Source organism: Molothrus ater, chromosome 4 (assembly GCF_012460135.2).
Source record: "Molothrus ater isolate BHLD 08-10-18 breed brown headed cowbird chromosome 4, BPBGC_Mater_1.1, whole genome shotgun sequence".
Taxonomy (NCBI): Eukaryota; Metazoa; Chordata; class Aves; order Passeriformes; family Icteridae; genus Molothrus; species Molothrus ater.
In genome coordinates this window covers 27509188-27528196 of record NC_050481.2, presented here as the reverse complement: position 1 = coordinate 27528196, position 19009 = coordinate 27509188, and the positions used below count along the sequence as shown (strand labels likewise).

Below are 19009 nucleotides of genomic sequence, written 5' to 3'. Positions count from 1 at the left end.
ACTTGGTAGTGTAGGGTCAGTGGCTGGACTTGATGACCTTAGAAGTCTTTTCCAACCTAAATGATTCTAAGGAGAAACTAGAAAGCCTTTTTTTTCCTGGTTAGGATAAAGAGGAAGCTTGCTTTGAATTGCATGTTATGTTTCCAGTTCTGACCATCTCTGTCTGTATAGAAGTAGTGATCTTATGTGCAGCAATGATGGTAAAAGTGCAGCACAGGAGGGAGAACACTCAGATGTGAAGAGAATAAATTTGTTCTGTTTATCACACATAATGCTTTATCATCCGTAGAAAACTGGCTCTGCATTTCTCAGTGATCAAAGCTGTTAGTTATTCTGTGTGTAGAGTATCTGCACAATGCCAGAGATTTTGCCAAGTCCATTGCAAGTCTCAACACCACCATGCACAAGTTTAAAAGAACAAAAGCTTACGTAAAATGCTGTTTTGGACCACCTGGCCATGCTACATAGCAAAGAGTTCTCCCAGGCATCACCTTGGTTATGGAGTATAGGCACTGGGGAAAGGCCAACAGGAATGCCAAAATCCATATGCTCCCAATGACCACCTTGGTAGCAGTTGCAGAGAGCCTAGGTTTCAAGGGATCAATAATTGCCATATATCTGTAAAAGAAAGCAAAAACCCCTGTGTAAGAACTCTTCAGAGATTCACATGTATCTAGAATCAGCCAAAGCTTAGGGTAAAAGTGGAGATAGTTGTCTTCCTGCAATTCTGATGTCGCTGTGCTCTTTGTGTGGTTCTGCTCCAGTGAGGGCAGCACTGAAAGGAGAAGCAGGTTCGTTGGATATTATTTTGCAGCCATGGGACACCCAGTTAATCATATGTACCATCAGTAGAGAAACTATTTTGCAAAACGTTAGACAATTCTGTTACTGTACAGCCTGATGGAAAAGCACAATGCAGCTGAATCCTCTGTTACTCTGCTAGGTCATACAACATTTATTTCTTATACAAAATTTTACAGCCAAGCTGTCAGGATTATTTGTCATCTGTCCCAAAGCTACAGGAACCTGATAAGTCCACATGCATTTATTTCAGTACAGGGAGATTGGCTTCAGATTGTCTGCCAAAGAACACCAGAGCAACTGATTCATACAGAGAACTGAGAGAAGAGCCAGTTTAGAACTGGTAAAAGCGTTAAGGGAAATAGATGCATAAAGCAAGAAAACATCTCATTTGCCTTCTCAGTTCCCATGCTCCCAGGAAGGATAGCATTCTTTGTCATGGCCCATAATTATATTGGCAATTCAGGTATGCTGGTAACCTTAGGAAAACATGCAAAAAAGAATCAAAATGTTCAAGTAATTACAATTAAAAGTTTAGAAAAAAAATCAGTGAGAAAAAGCATCTAAACCGACAGTAATAGAAAAACAAGTCTTGTTTTCTGTTTTTTGATCTGTTACAGATGCAAGGAATAAGGGAGACACAAAATTTGCATCAATCATTTTTTGATGAATATCTTGTGTTTGCTGCAATTGAAAGACTCATACTCATTTCAAATAAGTGGAGTAATATATTTTAATTGTTACGGTACACATCTAGGTTCTTGGCAGACTTGTCCAAGGTTTTTATGTATAGACATTAGCCATGAGTCAATAACAATAATATTTATAAGATGATGTTCCTGATAAGAATTTGTGCAAAAATCTTTTACATCCGTATTTATGTGCTGTAGTACACAAATTTCACTCACACAATAAGATAGTCTTATTTTTTTTTAAATTTTATCTTTGACAGATGAGTAATTACAGAACAGATATTTGTTTTAGCAAAGCTAACTCCATTTATAGTTAATGATAAAATACGTGATAAATCCAACATTGGTCATAATAGTGCTATGCCTTTTCTAGTAGATATAACTGCCCTAGTATCTTAAAACATCTAAGTGCTGTCAGAAACAGGGAGTGATCTAAAACAGCTTCAGTTCTGAATCTTCAATTTCCATATCTGGAATTTCAAGCTTGGTAATTTTTTGGTTTTACTGCACTTTGACACTTTTTCTCTCTAGGGTAATAGTTAGTTCCCCTCTCTTTCATATGCCTTAGCTTTTTATTTCAGCTAAACTGGTGCATTTGGTATTACATAGTATGAAATAGTTTTGCGTGCTGGGTGTCTTCTGTTTCTTGAGAACGGCAGTTGGATTGTTTCCCTCTTCTACCTAGTTCCTTTCTCCTCTGAAGAGTAAGTACCACTTGGTAAAGAAGTCAAGTTTGTAGTCATGAGCCCTGTCTTTCAAATTGAGCTGGCTTTTGTGTGGACTGCCAAGCACTGTCCAAATATTTGAAGATCTTTACTTATAGTAAGTGATAAGCTGTAAGCAAATAATAATTTTCACATGCTTGTGAGACTCTTGAGGCATCTCCTTCTAGCCTGGAATCATTCCTTCAAATTGCTAGTTTTCTTCAGATTGCACATTGCTATTATTTTATGTGCTATTGTCAGATTTCTATTACATTCACATTATTCTTATTCCCAGTTATATTAATCTTACTCCCAATAGATACCAACAGTAGTTCTTGTTGCCTAAGATAAAATTTGGTTGTTTTATCTCCCTGTCTGCCCTTTAAAGACATGGATTGTTTGGGTGAAGTGACTCATACAGCTGTACTGATGGAAATTTTAACAACTGGCTGTCTGAGTAAAATAAGTCAAAGGCCAAGGATCAGATGAAAAGCATGCTATTTATCTTTAGAGTTCAAATTTGAATGATAAGCCAACAGCCTAGCTATTGCACAAGATTGATTACAAATATGTAGCAGGCAGTCATTCTAAGAAGCAAAATGGAAAGGAAGTAGGGGAACTTTGACTATTCCCTCAATAATAGCTTTGTGCTGGATAGATTTAGTGGAGAGTATTGACAGCTCTGTTACAGAGCCTTTGATAACAAATCTAAGTTATTCTACTTTGAAAGTACACTAACAATTACAGTGTATTCTGTAAGTTCTCTAAGTGGCTTTTCTTAGAAAATTGCTTCATTAACGTAGTGAGATATTGCCTTATAACTGCAATTATTACATTCACTCAGATTTGTCATACGTGTTTGGTAGCATTTTCTTAGGGAACCATCATTGCCACAAGTAAAGTAGAAAATGTGGATTGAGCCTTCATTGAAGGCCAAGAACTACCTCCATATTTGAACAGAATCTGGATGTTATCTCTGTAGCCAAAAGAAGCCTTGAAAAGAAGTGAGTTCTTCCTGCACTGTTAGCTGTCACTTGCAAAGGAGGCACACAAGCTCCTGCTTATGATTTTGTTTGCTGTAAATGCTATCTTGCCATTACAGGTATCTAAGGGTAGTTTGTCTATCTCTTTAGGCTCAATCTGAAGTAGCGGTCACTAAATTTTTGGTTTGCTCTCGCTTTTGATCTCTCTCCATTCAGCAAGGGTGCTTCCAGCAGGAATGAAAGCTGCTGCTAGCACAGGCTAGAGGTTCCATGCTTAGGTGTTGCTCAGAAAATCAGTGAGGTAAGGAGGCTAAGGATAGGATAATAGGTATGTATAATGAGCATATTGCCCCTAAATATTACAATTGCTCTGTATGATATCCTTACATATATTAAGGATGGAAAAATGCCAGTTACAAGGGGGAAGAGTAGACATGCTATCTGAATTGTGCAGTGAATGGTGCTGAACATGGTGTAGAAATATAGGAAATGTTTGAATAGGCCAGGAGTGAAAGGGAGAATGATGAGATACATAGGATCTAGCAAAAGAACTGAGACTAGGGAGCAGTTTGTTGAATGAAAAAAATAGGAGTGAAAAGAGAAAAATGAGAAACTAGTAGGAGAAGCAAAGAAAGGAGAATTGTAGAATAACAGCATATAGAAATTGTGTTGAGAGAGGAGAGAATAAGAAAGGAAACTGGGGGTCATGTAAGAGCAAAAGACATGACAGAAATCAGCTCTAGCGTAGCAGAGATTCCAAGGTAAGTAGATGTGGTATAAAACCAGAACATTTTGGCAGGGTGGCTTGGTGACAAGCCCTTCTGCCTCTGCGGCTGTATGGGAGAGATCTCCCAGAGAGTTTTTCTCTCTGTAATCAGCCAACTATAAACAACATGCAAGGTGAACAGCAGGACTTCTTGCGTGCTCCATTGTTATCTGTCTTACAGACTGTTCTGCTACTCCACGGTTCTTTCAAGTAGTCTGAGCTTCATCATAGAATCGTACAATAAGCTGAGTTGAAAGCAACTCATGAGAGTCATTGAGTCCAACTCCTTACCCTGCACAGGACCATCCCCAAGAATCACACCGTGTGCCTGAGGGTGTTATCCAGCTGAGATAGGCTGTGCTGTGCCCACTTCCCTGGGGAGCCTGTTCCAGTGCCCAAGCACCCTCACAGTGAAGAACCTTTTCCTGATACCTGAGCTAAACCTCTCCTGACTCAACTTCATGCTATTCCTCCAGGTCCTGTCACTGGTCAGGAGGGTGAACAAATCACTGCCTGTCCTTCTGCTTTCCCTTGTGAGGATGCTAAAGACTGCAGTGAGGTCTTCCCTCAGTTTCCTCCTCTCTAGGCTGAGCAATCCCAGTGACCTCAGCAACTCCTCATAAGACTTCCCCTCCAGACCCTTCTCCAGCCTTGTGGTCCTCCTGTAGATGCTCTCTAGATAGATTAATGCCTTTATGTTATAGCGCCCAAAATTTATGCAGTTGTTCTGAAGCCAGTGACAAATGCAGAAGCCCTCATAGGTTCACCATATTCTGTGATATTTATATGCAGACCTTGTACCTCTCCACACCTCCTCTCCAGGGACAATAAAAGATGGTAGGCATTTGAGCTGAAGAAGGATTTCTAATGGCTACAAGCAACTGAAGCCTTGTTACACCACTGAAAAGCATTCTGGAGCCACACAGACATTTTTTCAGTGGGGTGCTGTGACAATTTGTTTGCAGTCTTTGGACAGTTACTGTTCAGTCTGTCACCAGGCTTGAGCAGTGTGGTTCCCTGCTGAATAAAGGACTCTGAACTCCCACTGAGGTGGTTTGATTTAAAGATGGGACTTATAATGATTTCTCACTCCAGTGGGAGCTGCTGATAGTGCCACAGATAGCTTATTCTACACAACAAAGCGGGGATATAAAATATACATTGCTGAAAGGAATGAACTCATTATGCTCATTTATCATAACAAGCAAAAATTATGATTACCCCACCCAACAAAACATTTATACTTGGAAAATAATTATAAGATGGAATATGCATATTTAGAAATGCAGGGATGGAAATATGTACAGGTAGAATTCAAGCCAGCACTTCTAAGAATGTGGATTTCTCAACAACTGCAACATGTTCTTCCGTGTATGACTCCAAAGCATTTTAGATAGCACTTTAGTTTCATTTGCACATCATTAGCACAGGATTTTTTTTTTGTGGCCATATGACATCCCACTGTCATCACTTCTCTTACACCTTTATCTTGTGTTAATCTTTGTTCCTAATTGATTACTACTGAAGTCAGCAAGAGTCTTTCCACTGAGTTTAATGAGAAATCATTCAGGCTGCATGATACAATGGCTGGTGCATCATGGTATACTTGCTGCTGCACTCTTTTCGTAGCTGTCAGAACAGATCCAGTTCCCTTCTGAACTGCTCTGTTTGTCTAGAGTCTACAATTTAGACTCTTCTTTTCTTGTGTCTTGGGTTCACCAAATCAAGAAAATCTGTTTTCTCTGAAACAAAAATAGAGAGTCTTCTTTTGAATAACATTGATAAACTCTTTGAGCCAGTAGTTTTAATGGTAGCATAATCATGTATCTCTCTTAGTTTTCCAGTAACATGAGCCGAATAGCTGCTAAATACTATAAAAGCTTGAGAAGTTTGTGGATTATGGTCCCAACAATAGAAAAGATAAAAAATAAACCTAATTTGTCTTTTTGTAAAATGGCTTAGACTGGCTAATACAGCCAGGAAGACCTTTTGTCTTTAACACATCATTTAGAAAATTGTGGCAAAAATACACAAGATGTTATTAAAAGAAAATGATGTTCAAAATTGGATCCTGCAAATGCCCATTTGGAGACCCAGCTGGAAGCCTTTAATCATCCTAATTGATTTGTTTCACCTGTTTACAATGTGTTTATAAACTCACATGGGGCAAAATGTAATCATCCCAGATTGTAACAAGAAATTGGAACTTGACAAAGGAAGAGACTGAGAGAAAAATCATAATGCTTCCATGTAAGTGACTTGTCAACAGGACACAGCAGAGCATGCTTCTTTCATGAATACACAGAGGCTGTTATTCCCTCAAGACAGAAGCTGATCTTGGGACTTTCTGTTTAGAATCAACTGGTATTTAAAAACCTTAAGGAATTTGCTGTGATTCCCTGCCCTTGTTTAGAACATTGGTGTGGAAAATCCTTCAAAATGTAAGCTATAGAGAGTAGACTAAAGGTGATGGAATGAACTGCGATTTTATAGGCATTTTTTGTATGATGAAAACAAAATCTTTAACTTTTGTATTCTTTAATCTCTATCTGCTACCTACTAGAGCAAGGCTCCTTCTTTTCTTGTGTGACTGGTTTGTATTCATTTATTTAGTCTGACTTTCTCTGCAGGAAGAGTGGCTGTGGGCATTTCTGTAGGACTATAACTGACTGTTGAGACAGACTGGTTTTGGTGCCCTGAAGGGCCTGTTGTGCAGTGTTCACCTTAAAGCTAATGCCATAAAGGAGGTGTGTGACAACATGACAGATAAACACATGGTACATTTGAGAGATCAGTATCCCAGGAGTATAATTTGGCCTTGATTTACCCAGAGGAATGTGTGTTGCTCTGGGTGAATGACTATTTGTGCTTTGAGCAGGGGGGAAACACTGAAGTTTTTCTGAAATCAGAACTAACTTCCGATGCCTTCCTTACAAGCACCTCTTAACTAAAACCTAAAACCAGTAATATTCAAAGTTTTCAGCATGGCTGAGCTCTCATAAACAGTGCATTCTACTTGAGGAGGATCTGGTAACTGTCAATGGGCTAGATTTTTATAAATATGTAATTGATTTTATACAATGTATTCTATATCTATGAATATTGATAGAAAAGGTCTGTCTCATAAAATGACAGACTGACTTCCCCTGACAGAAAGGGGAAGTTTCTGTTTCTCCTTTTCTTTTAATATCATCTGTGTAGGCTATTGAGGACCGGTGTCACTGCAAGGTCTGTAGAAACAGCTCCAGCTGCATAACCACTGTTAGTTACATTTCTTCCACTGTCATCTAGATGAGTTCTTCTTGTTTCTGCAGTTATCTTGAAATAATTTTATTTTAGGGAAACACAGGTATGTTAATGATACAGCTTTATTTCCTGGTTGGTGAATTAGTCAGAAAAACACGTGTTTAGGCAACAATATTTAAGAAAATCAACAAATAAACAAAACAAACTGCTCTCCCCCAAAAATTCATCACTCCAACCCTTGACTAGCTTTTAAAAGTACCGCAGGCCACATTGCATAGTAAACCACAGAGCATATTTTAATAGTTTTCATTAAATTCTAAATAAGAGTATGTATTTAAGGCTAAGACTGTCTGAAATGAACTTCTTGTTTGAACATAAGGTTAAAACTTAGTGGATATTTCCTCTCTGGAACAAGAATTCTGGAGACTTGTTGCTGTTGTAAATGTTGCTTATATTTCTCAAGATATTGGTGTATCAACCTCTTTTTTTACAGCACCTTTTGAAAACAGCTTATTAAATAGAATATTTACTCAGTACAAAACAAAAAGAAAAAAATAACTGTTATGCCTGTATTTTTTTCCAGACTGCCCCAGTATGTTTTTAATAATTTAACTCTGACATGAATTTTGACCAAAACTGGAAAAAAGTCCTGTCTTTTTGCCCAATCACTATGAAATTGTACCATTGCCAGAAAAAGTTTGTTTTTCCTAGGCCTCTGCATGCTGAATCCTGTTGCCATTGCTTCAAAGTGTTCTGCAGAAACTATCTCACCTCTTTACTAAGAGAGAAAGAATTGTCAAGTCCAAAAAAATATTTTTAGACCCCCAGGTGATAGAGAGTCCTTTGTGTTTCAGCTCTAGATATTTGAACCCTTAATGCCCTCCTATTGAATTTTCTCTCCAGTTCTGAGAATTTGTAGTTTTCAGAGGACAGCCTAGATACTGGAATCCATAAATGAGATGTGCTTCATCTTCAAATACTCTTTGAGGAAGACAGAGAAATGGGGAAGGGGTTTTCTCTTTGAATTCTATAGTTTGGCAAAGTAAGAATAGAAATAATAGTGATAATTTCTAAAGCATATCTTGCATTTTTTGCCCTTTGTGATGTGCAGTGACCAAGGCTAATTCCTGAAGTTGTGATTTTGAAGTCATCCATCAGTTTGAAAAAACATTGTGTTGCACTTTAGTGTTGTAGTAGGGATATGGCAGGTAGTTTTTTCTGTAGTTATGTGGCACCAGAGGCTTTAGGAAAAGCCAGCTAACAGTAAAGTGGCATCTTATGGAAAAAGATAGAAGCACTATCAATTTCTTATGGTGAAAACATTCTCCGGTATGAGTGGGATGTCTCTAGCCTGTGAAGCACAAGAAACTTGAAAAAACCTCCATCTCATTTTTTGTTTTTCTTGTTCTCATGCTCATCTCTCTCTCACAAGTCTTCAGTGCAAGTTCTCACTTCTTTTTAAATGAAAACCATTTATTTTGAGACATCTAAATCTGAGGGATAGGGAATGAGAAAGGGGCGAAAGGCTGCAGTTCTGTTTGAGCAGAGCTCTGTGCCAGGTGTGACAGCTGGGCAGTGCAGGTTTCCTTCTGTCACTGCTTCAGCCTCCTCCATTCACCAGTGAGCCAAGCACAAAACACTTGGTGCCAGGCTCACATTCAAGGTGGCAAATACCAAAAGATCTTCATGTGTATCTCCTGCTGACGCTGCTGCCATATCATCACAGCACAGGGTCATGCCCTGTGCACTCCGTGTCTTAAACTGCCAGAAATGTTTGAGATCATTTTTATACATACACATTTCCCTGTACTTTATTATTTCTGAGCACACAAGGCAGGTAACAGGTACTTAATAACAGTCAGATAATAGATGGTTTGGAAGGACTATCAGTTTAAAATGCTTATGGTGCATGAAGGCCTTGAGCAATTTGGCCCAGGAATGAGAAGTCAGGCAGAGTGTGATACCAAAATGTATTCTACTGGAAAGATAAGACATTTTTGTGCCAACTGCCTACTTCAGAATTTCAGTAACATTAATTTATAGGGCATGTTGGTACTATTTTGTGACAATAATAACTGCTCTTACAGAATACATCTGGAGAGATTGAAGAGCCTAAGTGATATTTTCAGGATGTGAGTGTATATATATGATGAGTTTGGGTTTTATTTTATGAGGTGAATCCTTTGTTTGTCTCATGTCCATCTTCTGTTACAAGCTCGTATCATTACTTTTGCTGAAGTCTGAGTATATAGAGGGATTATTAACAGCCATCAGTAACTGAAAAATGTCACAGGAAAAAAAGAAAACTGACACCGTATATGTGTGCTTCTGTAGATATATTAAAAGTGAGAAAATAAGGTGGGAAACTAGAATGACAGGTATTGAATAAGGACATACATATGCTTGCTAGAAACTAGGTAATACTCAGGTTCATAAAAAAGAGAGAAGACTGTGCAAGCGGAGAAATAAAATTGTATATTAAATATAAAGTCAAATAAAATGAAACAAATGTTTTTTTGCCTTCAAAGACCAAAAACTTTAAGGTGTACTAGAAAGAAAATAAATGGTAAGATATGAATAGGATAAGCAACTACTCACCATTGCTATTAGAATACTTTTAAGTCATGAGGAGTTGCTTTTACGAAGAGTTAAATTCATTGACATGTGAAAATCATTATGGAATTGCAGAGAGAAAAGTAACTGAGAAAGTAATACAGTAAACCAGAGGAAAATACGTAGTACTAAGTGCTCTAATGAAGCCATGTTATTTTGTGCTATATTGCTGCATCCCCATACTTCCACTGTAATCATCAAGCATCTGCAGAGAATTTTTAGGCCTACCCACAAAACAGGTTGTATAAGGAAGCAATCTCTGGACTCAAAAGTAAGTGCTGGCATACCTGAGCCACCTTCTTTGCATGCTAAGATCTTGTAGGGAAAGACAGCAGATCTTCAGTGCTAGTTGGCCTAAATTCACTGTCATTAGTATGTCCAAGAGCTGTACTGCAGTCACACACTGTATTGCCATGATCACAGATAGAATTTGGGATCATGGATGGACCCTTTAGGATCATGCACTGGTGAGTGACAAGGGTGTATTGGCTCCAGAATTATCTCCTATTCAGTTTATCTTGGACTATTCACCAGTTATCCCCATAACATAGCTAAAGAAACTGTTGCACTGGAAGGAATGGAACTGTGCAGTGCGAGCTACAGAAGAATGCAGGAATGAATGCCTGCAGCACAGCGTAAAATCCCTGCTGCTTCTGGTGCCTGAAACAACTTGGTTTGAGCTACCTGTGCCATCTCTGCAGTAGACTGCAAACAGCCTGCTGGAAAAGAAGGAGAAAGCAGGGAAAAAAAACCCCTAGGAAGGGATGGTCAGAAGTGTGAATAAAGCCACATGAATTTGAGTCTGTGTTCAAGGACCAGGATCCTCAGTCTTGGATACTTTAATCATCAGCCTCAGATGCAGCTCACCCCCACTGCAGGAAGTGCATAGTTCACAAAACTCTGTGTCAGCCCAGTAATCTCACAATTCACACATCTTAGAATGTCCTACAGAACCAGATGTGAAAGGAAACTTGTACTGCCCATGACCTCTGCTCAGTGATGTCCAGGTTCACAGTCACACATTTACACTCTATGAACATTTGGACATTTGGATGCTCTAAAGCAACCAGTGGAGCGTTTCACAACATACTTTTTAGTGAGTTACTACCCATGACCTTTAGTATTTTGAGATGGTAACAATTTCTAAAGGAAAATCATCTGATCCCATCATTTCAGTTCCCTTAGCTTTATCCAGATTGGTAGCTTTTGTTGTTTTAAATTTTTATTTAAAAGAATGTGTAAGGATGAGTTTACTGTGTTAAAATGGCTGAACTTTTATGAAAGGCAAACGGGAAACAAAAGTTTTAAAAGGCATCCACCCCTGGAATAGGGCAGTCTGTACATCCAAGGACATTCCTTGGGATCTGTTTTGACCCTTAGGTTTCCTCTGCTTGGAAGAATTGCTTTGCAGAGATAGCCAGGGAATATTTAAAGGCACTGAATGCATCAGGTGTGATTTGGTATAAAAGGAATAGTAGTGAGAATAGGGAAGGAGGGATAGACTGCTCTTCTGTTTGTTTTACATGACGCTGCTTGGTACTACAGAGAGTTCCCCTAAACACAGCTATGCCATTGTTCATTGAGAAGATTTTCATTTGCCTTTGGAGGCAGGTGAACTTGGAGGATGTAATATGGGATGCAAATAGTGATTTCTTCAGGGGATATTCTGACAAGAACTAGATCAGAGTGAATAACAGTAGCTATTTACTCACCTCTGAGCACCAACATTTTGCACTGCTACACCAAGGAAAACATTTCCAATAGATGTATCTGTCCATTGCACTTTAGTCAGCGTGGAGCAGAGCTATTTTCTCTCACTCTGGAAATGCATTTGGATTCCTAAGGAACTGTATTCACTTTTGTTCCCAATTTCCTAACATAAATTTAGGAACTACCAAAGTAGTAAGTACTGCATCTCTGTGGATAATTTTGTCAGGAAAAAATGAAATAAAACATTACTCAGAGCGTTCCTGTAACTGCTCAACTAATGACTTAATGAGCCGCAGCAGTAACTATTCAATATGCAGCTCTAACTGTTAAATACTTCAACTAAAGCTCTTTTGTTTCTGAAAACCTCAAGCTAGATAAGAATCTTAAGCGAAACTCAAAAAGACAATGAAAGAAATCTTTGCCTGGTCAAAGGTAGTAGCACTGGTGTTACACAATCTTCTCAATTTTTAATGGGGATTAACATTTGAGAAGATACATCACTAGCAGGAGGAAAGTGTACTGATTTCTTCACGTCTTCTCCCATCCTCAGAGCAGAAAAGTACAAGAGTTGCCAAGAATCTGATTTGCTCTTTCCTTTCTAGCTTTACAGAACCGAAATGCATTTAGCTGAGAGTGCCCCTGCAAATTTTATATTAGTAGGGCAAACAGAAAAGTATTATTATGAACTTGACCACAAGTACAAAAGGCACAACGTTTCCCAATCTTTGTACCTGGAAATGAGAAATAACATTTCAAAAAGTGGATTGAACCTTATAAAACCTTAACTGCCATCACTTGGAAATACTGCAGTTCTGATAAGTCAATTCAGAAAATATGTATAATGTGATTTAAATATGTAGGAGTTCAGTGAATAATCTCAGTGCATTGCTAAGAGGAGTAAAAGACCTGAAAAACAAATCAATCTGTTTAAAAAAAAAACCAAAACACAAAAAACCCAGTAAGTTATCTCTCCAGCACAGCAAATGTGAAAACAATAATAAAGAAACATTTCCCAGGGGAGACTCAGAGCACTCTCTGAGAAACAGAGTCCATCAATGCATCTGTGTAGGAAACTGGCAACTACATCTTCCCTCTGCTGCATGGACATTACAACTGTCTTATTCCATTATTGTCAGGACTACAAAGGTAAAGTTTTTCCCAGACTTTTTTTGTTTGAGAGTCACAAAACTTTATTTTGCTTCAAGAAATCAGAAAAAACCTGAGCACTTTGAAACGATGTTCTTACCAGACCTCTAGATATGCACAGATGGTAATGTAAATAGTCTCATTAGTTAAAATCAGCAGGAACAAAGCATCTCAGAGCTGACTGTGAGAAAAGCTATTAAAAATGGGATCTGAAGTGATTTCTGAAGAGGAGGCAAATGCCTCTGCCATCTGCAGAAATACAGAAAAGAGGGAAATTTGAAATCCTCTCCCTTTACACACAGACACTCTGCAACTCCTTATCAGTATATATTAGATGCCTGGCTGAGAGACAGACTGTTTTCACAGTGGGAAGCAAAACCCTGAGTTGCTGTTACAGAATAAGTATTGAAAGATGGAGCACAGCTGAAGTCAAACAGAGAGAGGAAATTTTGGTATAAAAGAAAGCAGAAGAATAAAAACAATGGAAGACTGAAGAAAAAAGACCAAAGACCAGGAGGAAAAGTGTGTTAGGGAGAGATCCTAAAGAAGCACAGAGGAGCACAATGAATGAACTATTGAGATCTTTGCCTCTCATCACTATGATTGTTATCTCTGCATTTTTATTTTGGCAGAGAATCTGATCTCAGTCTCTCACCCCTACACTTTTCTCTTGTCTCACCTGTCCACAGCGATGGCTGTCATGGAGTAGATGCTGGCGAAGACAGCTGTGATTGGGAAGAAGTTGTGGAAGCGGCAGTAAGCCTCTCCAAAGTACCACTCACTGTGCAGTGCGTAGATGAAGTTGATGAGAGTATTGAAAGCAGCCATGGAGGCATCAGAGAAGGCCAGATTCACCAGGAAGTAATTTGTCACTGTCCTCATGCGCTTGTGAGCCAGAATAATCCAGATGACAATAAGATTCCCAAAAACAGCCACTGCCACCACGCCACCGTAAGCCAGAGACCACAGGGCAATGCGCCAGGAAGGTTGCACGAACTGATTGGAGAAGTTGCCTGCTGAGGAGGCTACAGGGGCAGAAGCATTTGCAGCTGGTGCTTCCAGAGCCTGTCCCCAGGGATCACCTGCTTCAACAAGGCTCACGTTCCACCTGCTGCTCGTGCTCATGTTCCACTTGGCTGTGGGGACTGAAGTCATCTTGGGTGTTTCTCTCCTCTCTTCCAAGAATGATGTAGCTCTCCCACCTCCCTATCCCAACCCCCCGAAATCCCCACCAACAGATAAGAAGAGGGAAGGAAGAGGAGGGGAAGTAAGGCAGCACAGCAGGTACTGGAAAGGAGAGCTCTGTCAGAAAAAATCTTTGGCTATGCTGTTCAAACTGTTAGAAATGCTCTAACAGACAAGTCAGGAGAGCTACCTCGGAGTAGAACAGCAGCCTGTTTCTCCTCTGTACAGCGTCTTGCTTTTGATTTTGCTCAAGGAGAAGGGGACTGGGAGCCAAGGCACATTTTATAGGCTTGTGAGTTCCCAGCGTCACGAAGGGAGTGGAGCGATAAGCTCCATCGGCTGGTAAGCTAACAGCTCCTTCCCTCTGCTCTCCCTCCCCTTGTATGTCATTCGTTGCCAGCAGCAGGCACTTTCAGGAGCTGTGGAAAGCATCACAGGGAAAATGAATTCTCATCTCGTTTATGTTGAGAGATTTGTTTTATATTGTCTTTCTTTAAGTTTCATTATTGTGCATCCTTTTTTAAATAGTCTATTTGCCCTGTGTTTGCAGGGCTAATCAGCTGGCTTAGTTGAAATTCCCAGGACTGAGGCTGCCTTTTTTATTAAAGCTCTTTCCAGATGAATTTATTCCAAATCAATTCAGACCTCCTTTTTTGCTGCTCTCTTTTTATTTAGTACACACTTTCCTTGAAACCATTCTGTAACTTACAGATTTAGAATAGTGACTCTTTCAGACAAACAAATACATTCTGCTGCTAATTTCACTTTTCATTCTGTAATATGTAATTGATATCAAGAAATATTTATAAGCTACTTGCATGTTCAGCAGTTACTGATTTTTATTGAAACAGTATGCAACCCATAGGTGTCCCTAGTTATGGGTAAAATATTAGGGGTTTGTTTTCTGTGTATCTTTGAAAAAAAATAGTTCTTGTCCCTGATTTGCATGTATTTCATGCTTAGTACTATTATTATTTTGAGCAACCAATATTTTGATATGCAGTGATTTCTATAGCTGTATAAAAGGGTAAATGAGGAAATTTAACACCCAATGTTTTCAAATCCAAAATCAGTTTTCTTGCTAATATGTTAACAACAACTGGCATTAGGAATGCATGTTTTATGCAAGGATTGATTGCAAGGGACTTCAACTAACAAACCTTTGTTATTCAATAGGCTGCAGTCTTGAGGGAGAAAATGTGTTTTAGTGCCAATCTTTCATGTTTCAACAATTTAGAGCTGCTACTTGTCATCAGCAGAGGTTTCAATTGTATCACAGCAGTGGGAGCTATTCATTGTCCCTATCAGCAATGACACATTCAGTACTTTTTTAAACAAAAGCTTCAAACAAAAATCAAATACTCCTGTGTACTACTTCCTCCCTGATGTATTTACCCAGTGGAAGCAGTGCCTGTATTTTAATTGTCAGGTTTTCACTGCAGTTTTAATTTGAATGAATGTAATTGTGGCTGTTTCTGTATGAGCTTTTACCAACTTATCCCAGCCCTTATGTGAGCAGCTGCCCACATCAGGCTTAAAAGCTTTGCAGAAAACCACAGAAGCTCTGTTGTAAATCACCTGGTGCTACAGCCTGTCTAAAACCCACCCATGCACTGCAGATGCTTGTAACAGGAAAGTCACTGCAGTTAATCCCACAGTTCCATTTTGAATTCTAAATCTTCCAGCTGCCTCTTCTTTCTTCCTCTCCCTGGAGGCGAGCCTGAAGAAAGGCATGGTAGACAATCTCTGTGAGTTTGAGAGATGAAAACATTCAATTGCTGGTTCCAAAGAGTGAGGAACAATGGACTGACTAGTTACAGCAGAGAGTTGGACACTCAGCTCTTAATTCCAGCAGCTTCACTCAAGATTTTCACATGGCTGTAAGCCAGAGAGCACAACCCAGCCCTGTGTCCAGTACCATTCCACCTTTATGCCCAAACTAAGAACTCCGGACTTTATCCTTTTACTAAGCTGATGTGTTTTTCACATTTGTACACCAGTTGCACAAGTGCCCCACATTCTTCTGTTGCTTCCATCCATCTCTCCCAACCTCAGCTCTATTACTCCTTTCCCTTTATTTTAGCAGAGACAGGATCTTATTTCCAGCACACAGTACTGACAAGTGTGCAGTAGAGTGTAAACTTACAGGAACAGAATCCTGTGGGGCACTGTGGTAATTTCCTCTGTACGGGGAGATAAAGGATCTGTGTTTGCACCACTTGCTGTAGTTCATGGAATCCCATTCTGGTCATGTTTGTAAATTCTGTCTCAGGTTTCCATGAAAAATGTGCAATATCCAGTAGTGCTGCAAACTAGGGACTGGATTTTGACTTTGAAAGCAGAAGTCTAATTTCTTGTTCTGGAATGAAGCTTGTTCTAGCTTTGCTGTGAAAAATTGCTGGCCATTGCACTCCAAGTGTTCAGGAGAGACGATTCCCATGTCTTTCCCTAATCATCTATGGTCCCCCCAAGGGAATTTGTTCTCAATGCATTCCCAGTCACAACATGAGAAGACAGTACAAGGTAACATCCCCTTATTCTAGCAGAGCTATAGGTAAACCGAGTCCTTGAGACTTACTTTAAACACAAATCAGGAAGCTTTTTGTAATCTGTGTTTGTGAAATGTCAGCCAGGCCCCCAACACAGGAGTGCCAGCTTTGCGGTGTAGAAATCAGTCTCATTGATTCTGTCTTCCTCTTCAGAGGTATGCTGAGAAAATAAGTCTTCCCTGTATGGAAATTTTTATATACTATGCTCCTCCCCATCCCCTCTCCCCCATAAATGAGAAGAAAAACTGTGGGGTACCATTAGCATAAAAGGACAACCTAGATTTTTTAATTAGTCATTTGCTCAGTAAGATGGATGTGATCAGCCTGCAGCATGTATCTGAAACTGGCAGAAGAGGTGGCTGAATATCTGGACTTGTTTTGTTTTGAGAAGTGGAAAACTGAACAGCACAGGACAAATGTTGGGCAGCTGGATCAGTCTCCCGTGGGGAATATTTATGACTCCTTTTGGAGATGACTAAATATTTGCTAGAATAAATTTCTCTGTGTTCTGGTTTTCATTCTTACTGAAACCACAGAGAAATAATTGGAGCAAAACCAGATTTTCCTACATCCAGAGGGCTACAGCAAAAAATAGGGTGATCTGCCTTGCTGACCTTTTACTAAACTAAATAAGAAGAGATGTTGGGCAGCCAGTCATTAATTGGATCTTATATATAGAGGAAATTCACATATATAGTGATGTCAGCTGTGCTTCTCCATCAAAATTTGTATTGGTTACACATGTACTGATTGAAGTTTAGTCAGCTGGAGGCCATCAGCATTGAGTTTCTCAAAAAAGTTCCACAGCAACTTTGGTGAAAACATTTGTGTTAATAACTTCTGAGTAGCATAATCTACCTGACTGGGATGCACCTTATGCAAAGGAGTAGTACAAAAGACAAGGATCTGTGTTTTCTCTCAGTCTCTCATAGACAATAGAGGGTAACTGTGCTGGTGTTTTCTTCCAGAACTGTTACAGGTATTTGATATCCTATGTTAACTTTTGGCCATTCCAGTTTATGCCTATTTGCAGTTGGAATGTTTAATTTTCCACTCTGTAAGGCTACTCAATTTTAGAGTGACTTTCTTCTGGCCATCTGCTATCTCCTATTTCCCGATGGTCATTTGCTCCTTTGCTTTTCCACTGACTGCTACTTTGTGCCTGTGTCAAAGCATGTTGTACTTTTAAACTGTGGTTAAACTTGTCACTATTAGCAGCTCCCCATTCCCAGCTTCACAGAAACACTAGGAAATCGATAAGAAATATCCAATGTGTGAACAGAAAAGTAGCTGTGATTGTCTCTACTTCTTCCTTTGTGTTATATAGTTTGAAGCTGTTTTTTCACAGTTCCAGCTTAGCTGGCTCCTACTTATCCAGGGCAGAAGCTTAGCTCCTGACTTAGCATCTTGACTAGAAGGTAGATTTAGAAGTTATTCTTAGTTGTTTATGAGATTATGATTTAATTTTCTACAGGTCTTCTGATGTGCTTGAAGTTTTGTTTGAAATTTTTCTTCCACTAAATTTTTCTGTGTGCTATGAGAGTGAGAGAGAGAATATCATCATCATTGCACAAATAGGGATTTGTGGTAAAACAGCAGCCTGCACAGTATCTCTGTTTAGCAGAAGTGATAATGGCATCATTAAGATGTTTTACAAGGCCTGTCCTCTGTCCTTTCTTTTGAATATAGAAGAGAGGGCATTGTGAAGTTTGCTTTTGGTTTTCGATTTGCTTGTTTGATTAGGCTTAGCCTAATCACCTCTTTCTCTGCCTCCTTCCTCCAGTGCCCTGCTGGAAGAAATGATCCTTCAGCAGGAGCAGTTTTTATTCTTCAGATTTGATAGCTCCTGTTCATCAGTCAGACATGAAAAGGTTTAGCTGGGGCAGCAGAATTTATGCAATTTAAGGATGCTCAGCACTGCCCTATTTATCATGGCTGTGTGTTTGCATTGTGCTGCTCTCATGACAGCACCAAACCACCTAGATCTTGAACAGTTTGCTTTTATTTGTGTAGCTTAAAACATAAGTGGAAAACTTAATAATTCTTTGATAAAACTTGAAAACTTCTGATAATTGTTTATGAATGCAAAAGTGTTATTCCTGTCACCAACTGCAAGTGACTCAGTAGGATATTTAGCAGCTTCACAAGCATGCAAGTAAGGATGTTGCAGCACAGGGGAAAGACCAAAACCAGAAATATAGTGTGTGGCTCTTCATCATGGCTAGAGGGGGCCAGAGGGTGAGGAAAATCAGAGCCAAATAAATGATTAGAGACAAGTTTTCTTCTGGAATATGATGCTGAGATGCAACTTTGCTGAACTATTTTTAGAATAAAGTAAAACTCAATATGTCTAGAGATGAGTTATGAGAAACAAAAAGTAAATAGAAATGAAGACTATTATGAATTTCAGATAGTACTCACAAATTATTTTGTAGGAGAAAACTTTCTTCTTCCTCAGTGAAAGATTTCTTCAGCCATTGAGAGTTTGATCTTCTGATCCTCCTGAAAGGCTAAAGAGATGTGTTTTCCATTGTCTTCAGCATAGCTTATCTCTCTGTTCTTTAGCTGCTACACATAGGACGCGACTTAAGGTGCTAAATTGCTGGCACAGTGA

General features: G+C 39.2%; 1 protein-coding gene across 1 annotated transcript in view; it reads right to left on the bottom strand.

Annotated features, from left to right (window-relative positions):
• Window positions 1-14004, bottom strand: part of TACR3 (tachykinin receptor 3) — a 37439-nt gene extending 23435 nt beyond the window's left edge. Inside the window, 2 exon segments of the mRNA XM_036381523.2 lie at window positions 430-618; window positions 13341-14004. Of these exon segments, the coding sequence (XP_036237416.2) occupies window positions 430-618; window positions 13341-13816 (665 nt within the window). The 5' untranslated portion in view covers window positions 13817-14004.
• Between the last annotated feature and the right edge of the window lie 5005 nt (window positions 14005-19009).